The sequence below is a fragment of the Mauremys reevesii genome, linkage group 7 (assembly GCF_016161935.1).
Source record: "Mauremys reevesii isolate NIE-2019 linkage group 7, ASM1616193v1, whole genome shotgun sequence".
Lineage (NCBI taxonomy): Eukaryota > Metazoa > Chordata > Testudines > Geoemydidae > Mauremys > Mauremys reevesii.
Genome location: NC_052629.1, coordinates 79,512,775 through 79,526,566, shown reverse-complemented (window position 1 = coordinate 79,526,566; position 13,792 = coordinate 79,512,775). Strand labels below are relative to the sequence as shown.

The window sequence follows — 13,792 nt, the reverse complement described above, 5'->3', positions numbered from 1 at the left end:
TCAGGCCCTTGAGCAGGGGCTGAGTCAATAGTCAGTTAGCAGGAGGTCCTAGCCTCTCCAGGCCAGGGAAAGGGGGATTCTGCCACCCAAGGAGTGGGTGGCAGGGGGGACGCAGGCCCTCCCACTCCACTGTGTCCCAGCCTGGGGCCCTAGCAGCGGCAAAGACTTGCTGCTGTCAGTGGGGATCCTGGCCGCAACACACTGACATAGGCTCTGGCATTGTTGTAGCCAGACTGGGGTCGGCTGCCCCCGGGCCACTTCCACACTCCCCCTCGTAGGGTACCTGAGTTGTGGTAGCGTCGCCGGCGGTCTCAAACACCATCGGTTCCTCTGGGTAAGTAGCGGATGGTAGGCTCGGCTCCTCCTCGGGGTAGCGGGCAAGAGGCAGGCTCGGCTCCTCCTCGGGGTAGCTGGAGCAGGGTAGTCTCGGCCAGTCCTCCTCAGGGTAACGAGCGTGGAGTAGGCTCGGCCAGTCCTCGCCGGGGTAATGAGCGAGGGGTAGGCTCGGCCGGCCCGGTGCGACCTCAGGCTGGCCGCAGCCTTCTGCTGTCTCCCCAGAGGGAGCTCGGTCACAGACGTCTGGCCTCTCCGGCGGCTGGTTCCCAACTGAGCTGTGCCAGTGAGTTTTTATACTTCCAGGTCTGTGCCGTGACCTCTGAGGGGCGGGTGCAGGACCCAGTGATTCCGCCCACGTTGGTGTTAGAGGAGGTCCGTCTCTCAGCGGGGCTGTGGGGTATCCCACCACCTCGCTACAAGGCCCTATGCCTCCACTTCTGTCAGGCTGAAATCCCATGATCCCCCCCCATCTCTCATTCTAGGCCCCCCAACATCAGCACCCTTGCTGACCAACCTTGGTGTCTCTGCAGGTCCAGCTGTCTTTGACACTCGTAAGAGCTTTCCCTAAGGGAACTGTGACCAATTGGTGGATGCAGTGACTCTAAGCACCTTCTTCCAAACGTTTATTTATTGATCCGTAGGAACATAGCATTCCCAAAGAAAAGGGTTAAAACAACAGAAGACTTACATGCATATGTCTGACATAACCTTAGCATTTCTCTCAGTGCTTGGCCAGGCTAGGGTTGCCAAGTTTGGTTGGATGGATTCCTGAAGATTTCATCACATGACATAATTTTTAATTAAAGATCAATCTTTTTATTCACGGTGATTCCAGGACAATCCTGGGGGGTTGGCAACCATAGGCCAGGCCCGGCTGCTTCCAGGCACTCACTGCTTCTGGGGCTGGTTTTCCGTCTGCTTCCCTGCAAATGCTGCCTCTGGTCCCTGCCTCCCCTGAGCTTCAAGGAGGGTGTTTCTTTAAAACTGGGCAGGCCCCTGTTGTATTGATATTGATCTGAAAGGCCTAAAGAATTCAAGGTGTTTATAAATCCTGTCACTGTCTGACATTAAAGCAGTAATAGGCAGGTTTGGGACTGTTTTTAAACAGAGCCATTGGTTTTACTTGGTTACTAGGCAAACACCCCAAATTGAAAGTTTATTGATTAAACACAAGAAAGAGCACAAAGTTAAAACAAGCACTGATATTGAAACTGTGGCTGAGGGATTATGCAAAACGAACTTAGTCAGACCTTATCAAAGTATCTCTCCTCTTGAAGTCAAAATATCAGACTCTTATTTTTAGAACAACCTTTCTTTGATGAAAAGGAAAAGGTTCATTTCACTCTGAATCCTGATGTGGCCGTTCCCTTATCCTATGCTTCACAGACAGGCAGACACACAAGGTAGAGGAAAGACAGGATAGAAAAGATGGGTGAAATATGGCTTTGCTTGAAGTTTTCAGAACACTGGACCACTGGTTAGTTACGAGTGGGTGGTTTGGCTGGCAAGTTGGTCATGACTCCTGCTGCTTGGACCCTCATTAGTTACAATCTGGTTCAGGGCCATCATCTAGTTGGATCCTTTTTCCTTAGGCAGGGCAGGGCAGGGCAGGGCAGGGCAGGCTTGGGTGGATGCTGTTTAGTTGGTTTCAGGATTCGATGAAAAGCCAAGAGAGGAGGAAAGAAATAGTTAGACACGATGTAACACAACAAGGAAGGGAGGCGAAAACAGGATCTTACATGTCTCTGGGATGCTGGCAGTTAGATATCCACACTGGCAGGCTGAGGACTGGATATCATGAGAATGTGGTGACTTCTTTCAGCACTTACTGGTGAAAACAAAGTTCCTTAAACAAGACCAAGGCCAGCCAGCCTTCCATCCAGGAAGTTGCACTGCTGGCAGGTTTGAGGATGAGCTGAGGGAAGATGAGATGAGGCGAGCTGGGATGCAAGGTGGGAAAGAGAGAGGAGAGAGAACTGAAAATGTTTTTATCAAAGTCTCTCCTGAACAAACCCAAAAAGGACAAAAATGGGAGACTTAGTACATTCCCCACTTGTTATTTTGTCCACTAATTAGGCCTAAGGTCTGTCACACCAGTTTTGGTCCATTAACTTCTTGTTGCACATCTTCTGTTTTACCAAGCATGAGTTCAACAGACCTTGAATCATGTCAGCAAGTCCTTTTTGTTTGCACTAGTCCAGCTTCTGTGTCTGGTTGGCTAGCACTTGTTTATAATATTCCTTTATTGAAAACAGCCTGATTTTCACGATTAATTTCCAAGTAGGAAAAATTATAGGTTATGATAACATCTTCTGAACTTTCACTCATGTTTTGTGTTTGAGTTTACAGTAGGGACACATTTTGTAGGCACAATAGTTACAACACTTCATTATTCTCTGTCTCCACTCATGGGGGCCCCCGTCCCCTTGTCAAACTCATCTGGTGAGCTCACCTGGGCAAGGGGGCCATCAAAGAGAACACCCCCTTCATTGTCTTGTAAGTGTCAGCTGGCTAGCTGAATCCATTGTGCTCTTTTCCTGGGACATATGAGCGACTGCTTGATGATGCCCTCTCCATGAGAAATAAACAGGTGTTCATGCTAGTCATACAAATGATACCAATCTCTCCCACGCTTTTCACAGCCGGCCCTAAGAGATGCTTGAGAAATGGAACAGCCACTGGTTCTCTCTACCAGCTGCGGCATGGACCTGTTGTGATAGGCACTTGCTGTGTTCTGAGTGCCACTTGTGCCGGGTGGAAATAATCTCTGTTATCAGGCACATTTTGGAGCCAAACCCAGTTTGTTGTTAATAATATTTCTGCGTGGCAGGATAGCAGCCATTGTGGATAGCCCAGCTGACCCTCCGTGCTTCTAGGAGCAGCCCCTGAAGATACAGCCCGTTAGATCACACAGTTGTACTGATAGGAGGGCAGCATGGTCTAGAGATTGGGAGCTGCATTCTAGTCTTGGCTCTGCCTCTCACCTGCCAGGGAGTCGCTTGGCCTCCCTGTTCCTCAGTTTCCCCAGCTCACCACATCTGCAAAGCTCTTTGAGAGTTGTAGGAGAAAGGGGCTGTAGCAGTGCCTGCTATAATTGTTTGTGTGAGTCATTGTCCAGCTGGCTGGGAGGGACCCCTTCCAACATCCTAGCAGGGAAAACCAGTGATTGCCTCCTCGTGAGTCCAGGCCCTGACATTTGTGGTGCAGGACAGTTCTCTGGTGCTTGGCCCTGGATGCAAACCGATGGTGAAGAGTTTAGCCTTGTATGCAGGTTATGCAAAAAATAACAGGTGTCACAGCAGGAATTGTCTCCATCTGCCCCCGCTGCCAGTGATGGCCAGGATGCCAAGGTGAAGGGCTTTTGTCAATGCTCTTGCTCTATTACCATCCAGATGCCGGCTCAGTACTGAAGGTCATAGCCCTTCAGAAAGGAAACTTCGCCGCAGCCGAAGAAGTCATTCTGGAGGAGCTGCAGGTTTTTAAGGTGCGATAAATGGCTCATGTGTGTGAATGATAGTGGTGTGCAGGCAACTTTGCATGTTTGTGCATGTGTGTCTGAGTGTGCCACATATAGGAGTGTGTCTGTGTGCAATCAATGACACACACATAGTATGCATGTACAATCCATGCAAACTACATTACCACCTGTGCTGACACTTGTGTATGACAGTTTCATACGTGGCACCTGCTGCATGAGTAAGCCTGTGTGTGTGAGACTGTTGTATGTGCGGGGTGTGGCATAGTGCCTTCCGTTTGGGTAAGTGTGTGTGCGCACGTGAGCTGTGTGTGTGACCGTCTCCAGTGCACGCCATGGGCTGGGATCTCCTCTCATGCTGGCATAGATAAATGAACTCAGTGCTGGGCTAGTGGGGGAAGGGGCTGGAGAAGCCGGTCTGATCTGGGTGGGCTGCTGGGGGAAGGGGCTGGCTCCATTATTCTGGGAAGCTTTAGTTCTTGCTTGTGTTAGTAAAGATGTGTGAGCTCTCAGGAAGCAGTAAATGCTATACATTATGATGGGGTAGTGGGGAGTGGGCAGGGAGCTGAATAAACCTATAAGGATTGAAGATGCCACAGATAGAATGTGGAGTTTTTGAAGACGAGGGTGGGTCGTTTCTGTGCCATGTCCTAGCTGAGGGCTGTCTCTTCCTCCCCCAGGCTCCCACGCCCATTACCACCATGGAAATCTCTGTCAAACGAGTGAGTAGTGGCTTCTCGGTAGGACAAATGCAGGGCAGAACCCAGCCTGGCTCGCACGCACGCTCGACACAGATGGACACAAAGGGGCTGTGCAGGGAGCAGAGACGCTGGGGGCAGATGTGGATGTGTGTACCAGTATTTAAAGTCCAGGAAACCATAACAGTGTCTGGCTTGGCCTAGACCGAGCAGGAAGCATCAGTGCATGAAGATTGGCAGATGCCTCGTGGCTGTGGCTGCAGCAGCTCTGGGGAGCACAGTGTGAGAAGCACGGTGTTAAGCTATCCTGTCTATCGCAGCAGCCAGTGCAGGATGTCTCCGCCCAATGGGGCTTCCGTCAGATGCCTTGGAAGACCATTCCCCAGCTTAATGGAAACTCTCCTGATATTTATCCTAAAATCTTGGTTGCCCTTCTTGCCACTTCCCTCCTAGTCCCGCCCTCTTTGCCCACCCAGTGGAAATTCCTCTCCTTCGGGAGTGTTTATTTTTACCTGGAAACGAACTCTGGAGTTGATGAGCAGGGAGCATCATCCATCCATTGTTCTTTGATGGATCTGCCTGGCTGGTTACTAGCCTCCATACACAGCCCCATTGATACGCTTCTGTCCTGCCCTGCCCGCCCTTCTGCTCCAGTCCTGCACCCCCAGCCCAAGCTACACCAATGCACTTCCCTCCTTCTCTACTGCTTCCAGCCTTGGGCTCCCCACGCAGCTCTGCCAATGTCCTTGCAGCACCCCAGCTAGTCCAGGCCTTGCTTTCCCATGGCGCCTCAGTCTTTGTCTGTAATAACAAATCTCTCTGATCTGGGCCTGAACCCAAAGCAAGCAGAACGGTGCCAGTCTCCAGAGACTAGCCTTATATGGCCCCAGGCAGGCTTTGAATGCTGGCTCCTGCTGGGAGGGGAGGGGAGGAGACAGTGCCCCAGCCCCACTGCTCTGCCCAGCCCGTTTGCCATGGGATCATCGTGGAGAGCTCCCCCCTATTGTTTACCAGCCTGTTCCCATTTACTCCCACAGCAAATGCTCTACGTGGGCTCCCGTGTGGGGGTGGCCCAGGTGAAACTGCACCAGTGCGAGACTTACGGCACAGCCTGTGCCGAGTGCTGCCTGGCCCGGGACCCGTACTGCGCCTGGGATGGCGTCTCCTGCACCAGGTACCAAGCGTCGAGCAAGCGCCGGTTCCGCCGCCAGGACATCCGGACCGGGAACCCCGTGCACCAGTGTCTGGATCAGAACCTGACCGGTAAGGTGGCCCATGTGCTCCACCTGTGTCCCAGCCCACGCGTGGCCGAGAGGGGCTAGCTTCCCACTCAGCAGCCCAGTGGCTGGATGCAGATAGGTCTAGAGGCGCCAGCCGGTGGCTAGGCATCCAGGACTCTCCTGCCCACTGGTGTCGTGGCAATGCCTGGGCTGTCCTCCCATGTAGCTGGGCTCCTGAGCTGAACAGCACCCACCTCCAGGTGGTGGTTTTGCCCCAATGAGCTTTCCATGTGCGCTGAGCAGGAGGTCACTCATGCAGCACCCTGGCCCAGCTCAGACATCCTGAACCCATGTCCCAGTCAGAGGCACTGAGCGTGGGCTCTGCGCTCACAAATGAAGATTCTCTTAACCAGCTGTCCCTGTGATGTCGTGCCACATGGTGATGGGGAACAAGCCACCCCTGCCCACAGAGCAAATCCAGCCAAACGTGCCCTGCCAGCACTGCACGGAGCCATCGGGGTCTGTCCAGATGCTCTGGGCCCAAGGCCAGAGGCCCTCACCTGAGCGGAGTCAGGGCTGTCCCCTAGGGGTTGGGGTGGGTGGTGGCTGGCACTGGCTGCCTGCTCCCTGGGGTGCACCACGTCCCTCGGGCACTGAGCGAACGTCTGTGTTCCACCAGTGGATGATTTTGACAGCGCCGAGGAGAAGGTGGTGTATGGGACGGAGCACAACAGCACCTTCCTGGAATGCGTCCCCAAGTCGCCCCAGGCCACCGTGCAGTGGTTCCTTCAGAGACCCCACGATGAGCGAAGAGATGAGGTGAGGTGACCTTCCCCCCCATGCCTCCCCCTCCCAGTCTGCCTCCTGGAGCACCCCACCCCCATACCCAGCATGGTGCCCCTTACCCATTGCCAAAAGCTTCCAGTCCAATGAGCAGAGTCCTCCCTGCCCCTCTTCTTGGCCTCCCAGCCGATGAGCTGCCTCTTGCCCGGGGCTCCATGCACCTGCAGCTGTCGTCTGCCCTTCGTGTTCTCTTATGGTCTGTGCTCGGGGCTGGGAGGCGCTGGAGCATTGTCTGAGCGGGTTTCTAACATTCTCTACACGCTGAGCAGCTACTCGCTGTCTGATGAGGCAGCCTGCAGGGGCCTCCTCAGTGAACGTTACATGAGCTCTGGGTCTGGGGCAGGACTCGCCCATGGGCGCCAACTTATATGGGCTTGTGGGGCTAAAGCCCCAGGAATATTGACAATCAGGGGCTCTGCTCCACCAATATTTGGAGCTAGGTTTCTCCCCTGCTTGGAGCGCAGGGGAGTCAGAGGGCTCTGGGCTGCCGGCAGCCGCGGGGAGCCCAGAGCCTTTTAAATCCCAGCCGCGGCTGGGAGTCAGAGGGCTCTGCGCTGCCCGCTGCGGCGGGGAGCCCAGAGCCCTTTAAATCCCAGCCGCGGCTGGGAATCAGAGGGCTCTGGGCTGCCGGCAGCCGCGGGGAGCCCAGAGCCTTTTAAATCCCAGCCGCGGCTGGGAATCAGAGGGCTCTGGGGGGCAGGGCGGCTCTGAGTAGGCTGCCCCCCCAGCAGGCGCGAGCGCCGCCCGCCCCCTTCCCGGTCCGGGTGGGTCCCGTCTTCCTCCCTGCTGGGTTGCCCTCGCGCGGCATGCCGGCGGCGGGGCAGGCGGGAGGAGCGGGACGCGCGCGCCGCATGCGCCTCGAGCTCAACCGGGAGAAGGCGGGGGACCACGCGCCGCCGCGTCAGCGGCCTAGCCCGCGGTCCCGCTCGTCCGCCTCGGACCTGCCGCAGGCAGGCATGCAGCGGGACTGCCCCACCCCCCGCCCCCCCCCCCGGCGCGCCCGCCCCGCCCGCGCTGGTGCCGCCCCTGGCTCTGGGCTGCCGGCAGCCGCGGGGAGCCCAGAGCCCTTTAAATCTCAGCCGCGGCCGGGAGTCAGAGGGCTCTGGGCTGCCTGCAGGAGCAGGGAGCCCAGAGCCCTTTAAATCCCAGCCGCAGCCAGGAATCAGAGGGCTCTGGGCTGCTGGCAGCCGCGGGGAGCCCAGAGCCTTTTAAATCTCAGCCGCGGCTGGGAATCAGAGGGCTCTAGGCTGTCGGCAGTCGCGGGGAGCCCAGAGCCCTTTAAATCTCAGCCGCAGCTGGGAGTCAGAGGGCTCTGGGCTGCCTGAAACCGCGGGGAGCCCAGAGCCCTTTAAATCCCAGCCGCGGCCGGGAGTCAGAGGGCTCTGCGCTGCCCGCAGGGGCAGGGAGCCTAGAGCCCTTTGAATCCCAGCCGCGGCGGCGGCGGCTGGGATTTAAAGGGCTCAGGGCTCCCCGCGGCTGCCAGTAGCCCAGAGCCCTTTGAATCCCAGCCCCTGGCCGCTGATTGCCCCCTCCCCAGACCCCTGTCCCAACTGCCCCCCAGGACCCCCACCCCCTATCTAAGCACCACTGGTCCTTGTCCCCCGATTACCCCTTCCCGAGACCCCTACCCCTAACTGCCCCTTGGGACCCCAGCCCCTATCTCAGCCTCCCTTCTCTTTGTCCCCAACTACCCCCTCCTGAGACCCCACCCCACTTCCCCACAGGACCCCACCCCCCACCTGTCCCCTGATAAACCTCCTGGACTCCCATGCCTATCCAATTGCTGCCTATCCCCTGACTGTCCCTCCGAACCTCTGCCCCATCCAACCCCCCCTGCTCCTTGTCCCTTGACTGCCCCCCGGAACCCCCTACCCCTTCTCCAAGCCCCAAACTGCTTACTGTGCCACTCAGACCAGCGTGTCTGGCTCCGTGCAGCTCCAGATACTTGCTGCCATGCTCCCCCGTGGAGCCCACAGCCCTCTCCCACCCCCAGCACCTGCCTTCCAGATTTGAACACCTCAAAATTCAGGAGTGCTCAAGCTCGGTTTGGGCAGCTTTTACTTCATTTCTCTCAAATCAGTTTCCCCTTAAAGGTGCCAACTGAAGGTGTTGGAGAACAGAGAGATCGGGTGGCCTCCTAATGCCTGGAAAAGAGACAAAGGCCAGAGGAGGGAGTGTCAGTGCCTGTGCGGACTTCTGGGAAGCGCATGGTGTGGAAGGGGATGCTGTGATGCTTTGGAACAACTCCATACAAAGCCAGTCAGGACTCTGGGGGAGCCTCCTCTCTCTGAGCAGACTGTCTCCAGGGCAAGAAGCTTACACCTTCCTGGGTCTGACCTCAGAGCATTCAGCATGCCCTTCCACAACATGCACTTTCCACAGCGAGTCTGCCCAGGCGGGTCCTGGGGCAACCAGAGGTCCCTGCACCCCAACTCTGCAGTCAGATGTGACTCTCAGCCAGACAGTAAAACAGTTGGTTTATTAGATGACGGGAACACAGTTTAAACAGAGCTTGTTGGTACAGAAAACAGAACCCCTCTGTCAGGTCCATCTTTGGGGGTGGGGAGCCCAGAACCAAGTTCTGGGTCTCTCCCCATTTCCCCAGCCAGCTCCAAACTGACACTCCCTCCTCTGGCCTCTGTCTCTCTTCCGGACAAGGAGGCCACCTGATCTCTTTGTTCCCAACACCTTCAGTTGGCATCTTGCAGGGGAAACTGAGGCACCCACACAGTATTCAGAGAAAATATTAAGAACATTCCCACTTCATCACAACAGGTGCAACAAAATATAATACTGTATATTGAAGTAGGCAAGTGCTGCTTCTGACTTTCCACTTTTAATTGACCCTTGTAATCTTGTGGCACTGACGCATTGTAGCTTCATTTTATATCGGCTTACAGGACGGGAGTGGGGGGGCACCACCATTTTGGGCCCCACCAAAAATTATACAAACCTGCCGCCTATGGACTTGCCTGATGCTGTGAGAGCAGGTAGAAGATGGCCTCATCAGCAGTGGGTTGCAGGGGGTAGGAAGGAGCAGCCATGCCCAAGGAAAGCAGATGCAGGAGAGCTGGTTCCCTCGGCAGGGTAGCCCCATGGAGCTGGCACTGGGGAGCCGACATGGGTGGCAGATATAACAGGCTGCTGTGGGAAATGGCTGGGGCTGCTCCGACCCCAGACCTGCCAGCGTGGCTGGGGCTGCTCCGGCCGGGGCTCGGATCGGTCAGCCAGCTGGGGCTGCTCGGCTGGGGCCGGCCTGGAGCGCCTCTGGCAGTGGGGGAGGGGAGGCTCAGGGTTCCAGCTGGCCAGGGGCTTCTCGGACCACGGGATGCGGGGCGCGAGGCTCCAGGCTCCAGCTGCGGGGGGCGGGGCCTCCTGCAGAAGGGATGGGGCCATGGGGCTAGCCTTCCCAAAGGGGGGTCCACCCGCCACCCATGGGAGCCAACTGTTCTCTGGGGACCTCTCTCGACAAGCCACCCCAGGCAGGGTTTTCTGGCTCTGATTGCCTCCACGGGTGACAGAGGCCGGGATATTTTGCAGGCAGCCCTTGCTCTGTGTGGGGAGGTGCACACAGCCCCCGGGGCCAGATCATCCTGGGGCTTCCCCTCTGACACATTTAGCCCCTGCTGTCTGATGATCAGCTCCAGGCCAGCCGAGAGCGCTCTGCTTCCCCACTGACTTGCATCCCCGAGTGCCCCCTCTCCGCTCCCTCCACCTGCCCAGCCTTCCTGCTGGACGTTCCATGGAGGCGGGATCTCTCTGCCCCAGCTCCCGGTGCAGCTGGCCAGCCAATGGAAGCCTGCCAGCGCTACTGTAATGGAGGAGGGGAGGGTGGAAGGCTGCTTAGAGTGCAAGGCTGGGGAGAATGTCTGGAAGCCACAGAAGCCATCAGATTCCCTTTGACTGGGGGCAGGGTGCCAGGGGACCTGTGGTCAGAGCCAGCATGGTGGGAGATGGGATATGGGATCATGAAGGCCAGGGGTCAGAGCTGGCGAGGTGAGAGGTGGGATATGGGATCACGTGGCTTGGTGGTTGAAGCCGGCGAGGTAGGATGTGGGATTATGTGTGTCAGTGGCTGGAGCCAGCATGGTGGGAGGTAGGATGTGGGATTACGTGGCTCGGTGGTCAGAGCCAGCATGGTGGGAGGTAGGATGTGGGATTACGTGGCTCGGTGGTCAGAGCCATCATGGTGGAAGGTGGGATATGGGATTACATGGCTCGGTGGTCGGAACTGGCATTGTGGGAGGTATGATATAGGATCACGTGGCTTCATGATCAGAGCCAGCCCAGCAGTCCCTATGTTCCCACGTTTGATTGCCGTGTGGTCACTTGCAGGTGAAGACGGACGAGCGGATCCTGAAGACGGAGCAGGGGCTTCTGTTCCGGAAGCTGTACCGCCCAGATGCCGGCACCTATTACTGCAAGAGCCTGGAGCATAGCTTCGCCCAGACCGTCACCAAGGTCACGCTGGAGGTGATCGAGAGCCAGCAGCTGGAGCACATCTTCCAGCGGGATCACGAGGACGAGTCCCCTCGCCCACCCTGCCTGGTGCCGGAGCCCCGCCTGCCGCCGGGGCACAGGGCCTGGTTCAAGGACATCATGCACTTGATTGGTTACGCCAACCTGCACCAGGTGGAGGAGTACTGTGAGCGGGTGTGGTGTGGCGACCGGCAGCGCCGCAAGGCCAAGCCCCCCAAGAGCAAAAACGCACTTAGCGGCATGGATGCCGGCAAGAAAGGGAGGGCCAAGCTGCACGAGAGGAACCGGATGCCCAGGCAGGCCATGGCCACATAGAGACCGAAGGGAGGGGGGCGTACATGAGGGGGGAGATGGGAGAGAGGAGGGACCTACTGGAACAAACCCCTCCCTGAAAGGGACAATCCACCCAGCTAGGAACAGTGTCCATGCTGCCCTAACAATAGGACCTGCCAAGCCAGGAGCTGTCTCGCCACATGGCTGAGTCTGGAGACATTCACCATTGGAGGCACGGGGCATCTCTTGATTCCAGCACTGGAGACGGCTCTGGGAGCTCCCCCGTCCCACCAGAGCATCTATTTCCCACCCCACCCCAGCATCTCTGCCAGTTGAGGATGTCTTGTTTCCAGCCAGGCTGCAGGTGCATTGAACGATCACGGTGGGGCTCTGCACAACCCTCAGTGCAGCCCCGGAAGGGCGTGATGTTCCGTAGGAGCCTGGCAGCTCGGGGCAGGGAGGGTGATACAGAGCAGAAGGGCTGATGGAGAGGCTGGTAAGCAGGAGCTGGCTACGTCCCTGATGGGAGAGAAGGAAAAGACCACTACACCCACAGCATCGGGATGACTAGGTGGGTTCGGTGTGGAGCTGGGGTAGCCAGGTTGAGTGCCCCGGAGAATGAGAAGAGCCAATTCCTATACACCCAGCTGGGGCCACAACCGGCTGTTCAGTAGGATACCGTCTGCCTCCTCTGGCCATCTCCCACGGTGCTGTGGGACTCAGGGGAGGAGGAGTGAGTCTCATCAGAGTTTTGGCCCAGTTATGGACAGAACTGTCACCAGGGTGGAGTTGAACGTTATTTGTCTCCCACAGGAACCCTGCTGTCTCTCCCCACCCTGGCACTGGGCAGCAGTCAGAAAGGGGGCCCAGCTAATCACTTTACATGTGGCCTCAGGCTCTGTCAGGAATGCCCTTAGTTACAGAACACACCTCAACATTCACGTGGCCATGGACTCCCCCTACTGCCTGGTGTCACGGCAACGGTCACCGGGCCGCGGGCTCCCCCGCCCGCTCGGCGGCAGGGTTCACCGGGCCACAGACTCCCCCGCCCGCTGGGCAGCGTGGCAGGGTCCACCAGGCCGCGGGCTGCCCCGCCCGCTCAGCGTCGTGGCAGGGTCCACCCGGCCACGGACTCCCTCGCTCGCTCAGCGGTGTGGTAGGGTTCACCCATTCGAGGAACGTTGCAGCATTCACCCACCTACAGCCCATTAAGGAATGAGGGTGTCTTCACTGAGCCAGTGACCTAGAGCTGAAAGGCTCCGTCTCTCCCTGCAGATCCCCGAACTAGGCGATCCCCTCTGCAGACCCGTTATCCACTGACTGCTGGTGAAATCCATCAGTTTTCTGAACAAATAAACCAGCCCATTGCTGTAGAAGTGCAGATGGGGAGTTACTTGCCTTTGTGGCCATTGAGTGAGGTTGGCTGCGTTGCTGAACGTTGTCTTGGTGAGCGATGCCTGAAATTAATGTTTGCTTCCACAACGCAGTTCCAGCTGTGAAACTGAACTGGTGGAGTTTTTCCAACTCCTGCTAGAGTAATGCATATTTCCAGTGACTAGGCAGCTAAAGTCTAAGTGTCAGGATTTGATCCTCTTATGTATTTATTGATTTATTAGGGGCTTTCCCCCCTAGGATTAGTCCTTTAGAGCTCTCTGTAGTCTCCTCCCAAATCAGACTGCTTGACCTCAAACCCAACACAGATACAGCCTCAAAGAGAGAGAGTGCCAGCATAATGGCTGATCAGTATTGTAACGATCTGGCTAGTACAGATCTCTGGCTGACTTTTGCTAGCTGGGAATCATAGGATCAGATCTCTGCTGCAGCTGGGAATCCACTCAACCTGACCTGGCCACTTCCAGGGACCACCAGACAGCCAGTTGTAGCAACCTGATTTTCCGCTTGGCCCTGGTGCCAGTTAGAGCAGCCTAGGGGCTGCTCTGATTTACACCCTCTGACAACCCTTTCAGAGGGACTGTTGGCCAGCCAAGAATAGCCAGAGTGCAGTAGTGCTTCAGCCACATGCCTATGCTGGGGAGGGGTGGCATAAGAACTGGCTATGCTGGCTTTACACCACCTATGAACTCCCCTTTGCCAGGCCAGACACAATAGGTATGAGAATAGAAGAGACTCTGTCTTGAATGTGTGTCATAGGCCCTATATAGCTGGCTGCTAATGGAAATTCTACGGGAGCGCAATGGCAGGGGAGCCTAAAGCATGAAAACTTTGTTCCCAAAGCCAAGCATGCTGCAGCGAGATAGCAATGCAGCCCTGCCGTGACATGAGTTTGTGGCTGCGCTGAGAACTGACTCACCGAGAGGAAATGCACTCTTGCCCTGTTTTCTAAGGCCAGGTCATGCATCCTTCCTGCCAGCACCTAGGACCTTCCTCCATGGGTGCTGGTAGAGGAGTCACTGGTGTACGCACTGCCCAGGGTGCCTGAGCAAGGAAGGGCATCCTGATCTGGCCTG

The 13,792-nt window shown here is 56.8% G+C and overlaps 1 protein-coding gene across 6 annotated transcripts in view; it reads left to right on the top strand.

The window, feature by feature from the left end:
• SEMA3G (semaphorin 3G) overlaps positions 1 to 12,705 on the top strand; it is a 128,351-nt gene extending 115,646 nt beyond the window's left edge. For all 6 annotated transcript variants that reach the window (XM_039546886.1, XM_039546887.1, XM_039546884.1 and 3 more), the window contains 5 exons: positions 3,729 to 3,820; positions 4,492 to 4,533; positions 5,547 to 5,772; positions 6,409 to 6,548; positions 10,908 to 12,705. In XM_039546886.1, coding sequence (XP_039402820.1) covers positions 3,729 to 3,820; positions 4,492 to 4,533; positions 5,547 to 5,772; positions 6,409 to 6,548; positions 10,908 to 11,366 — 959 coding nt within the window. In that variant the 3' untranslated portion in view covers positions 11,367 to 12,705. The remainder of the gene's footprint in view (positions 1 to 3,728; positions 3,821 to 4,491; positions 4,534 to 5,546; positions 5,773 to 6,408; positions 6,549 to 10,907) is intronic.
• Positions 12,706 to 13,792: the final 1,087 nt, after the last annotated feature.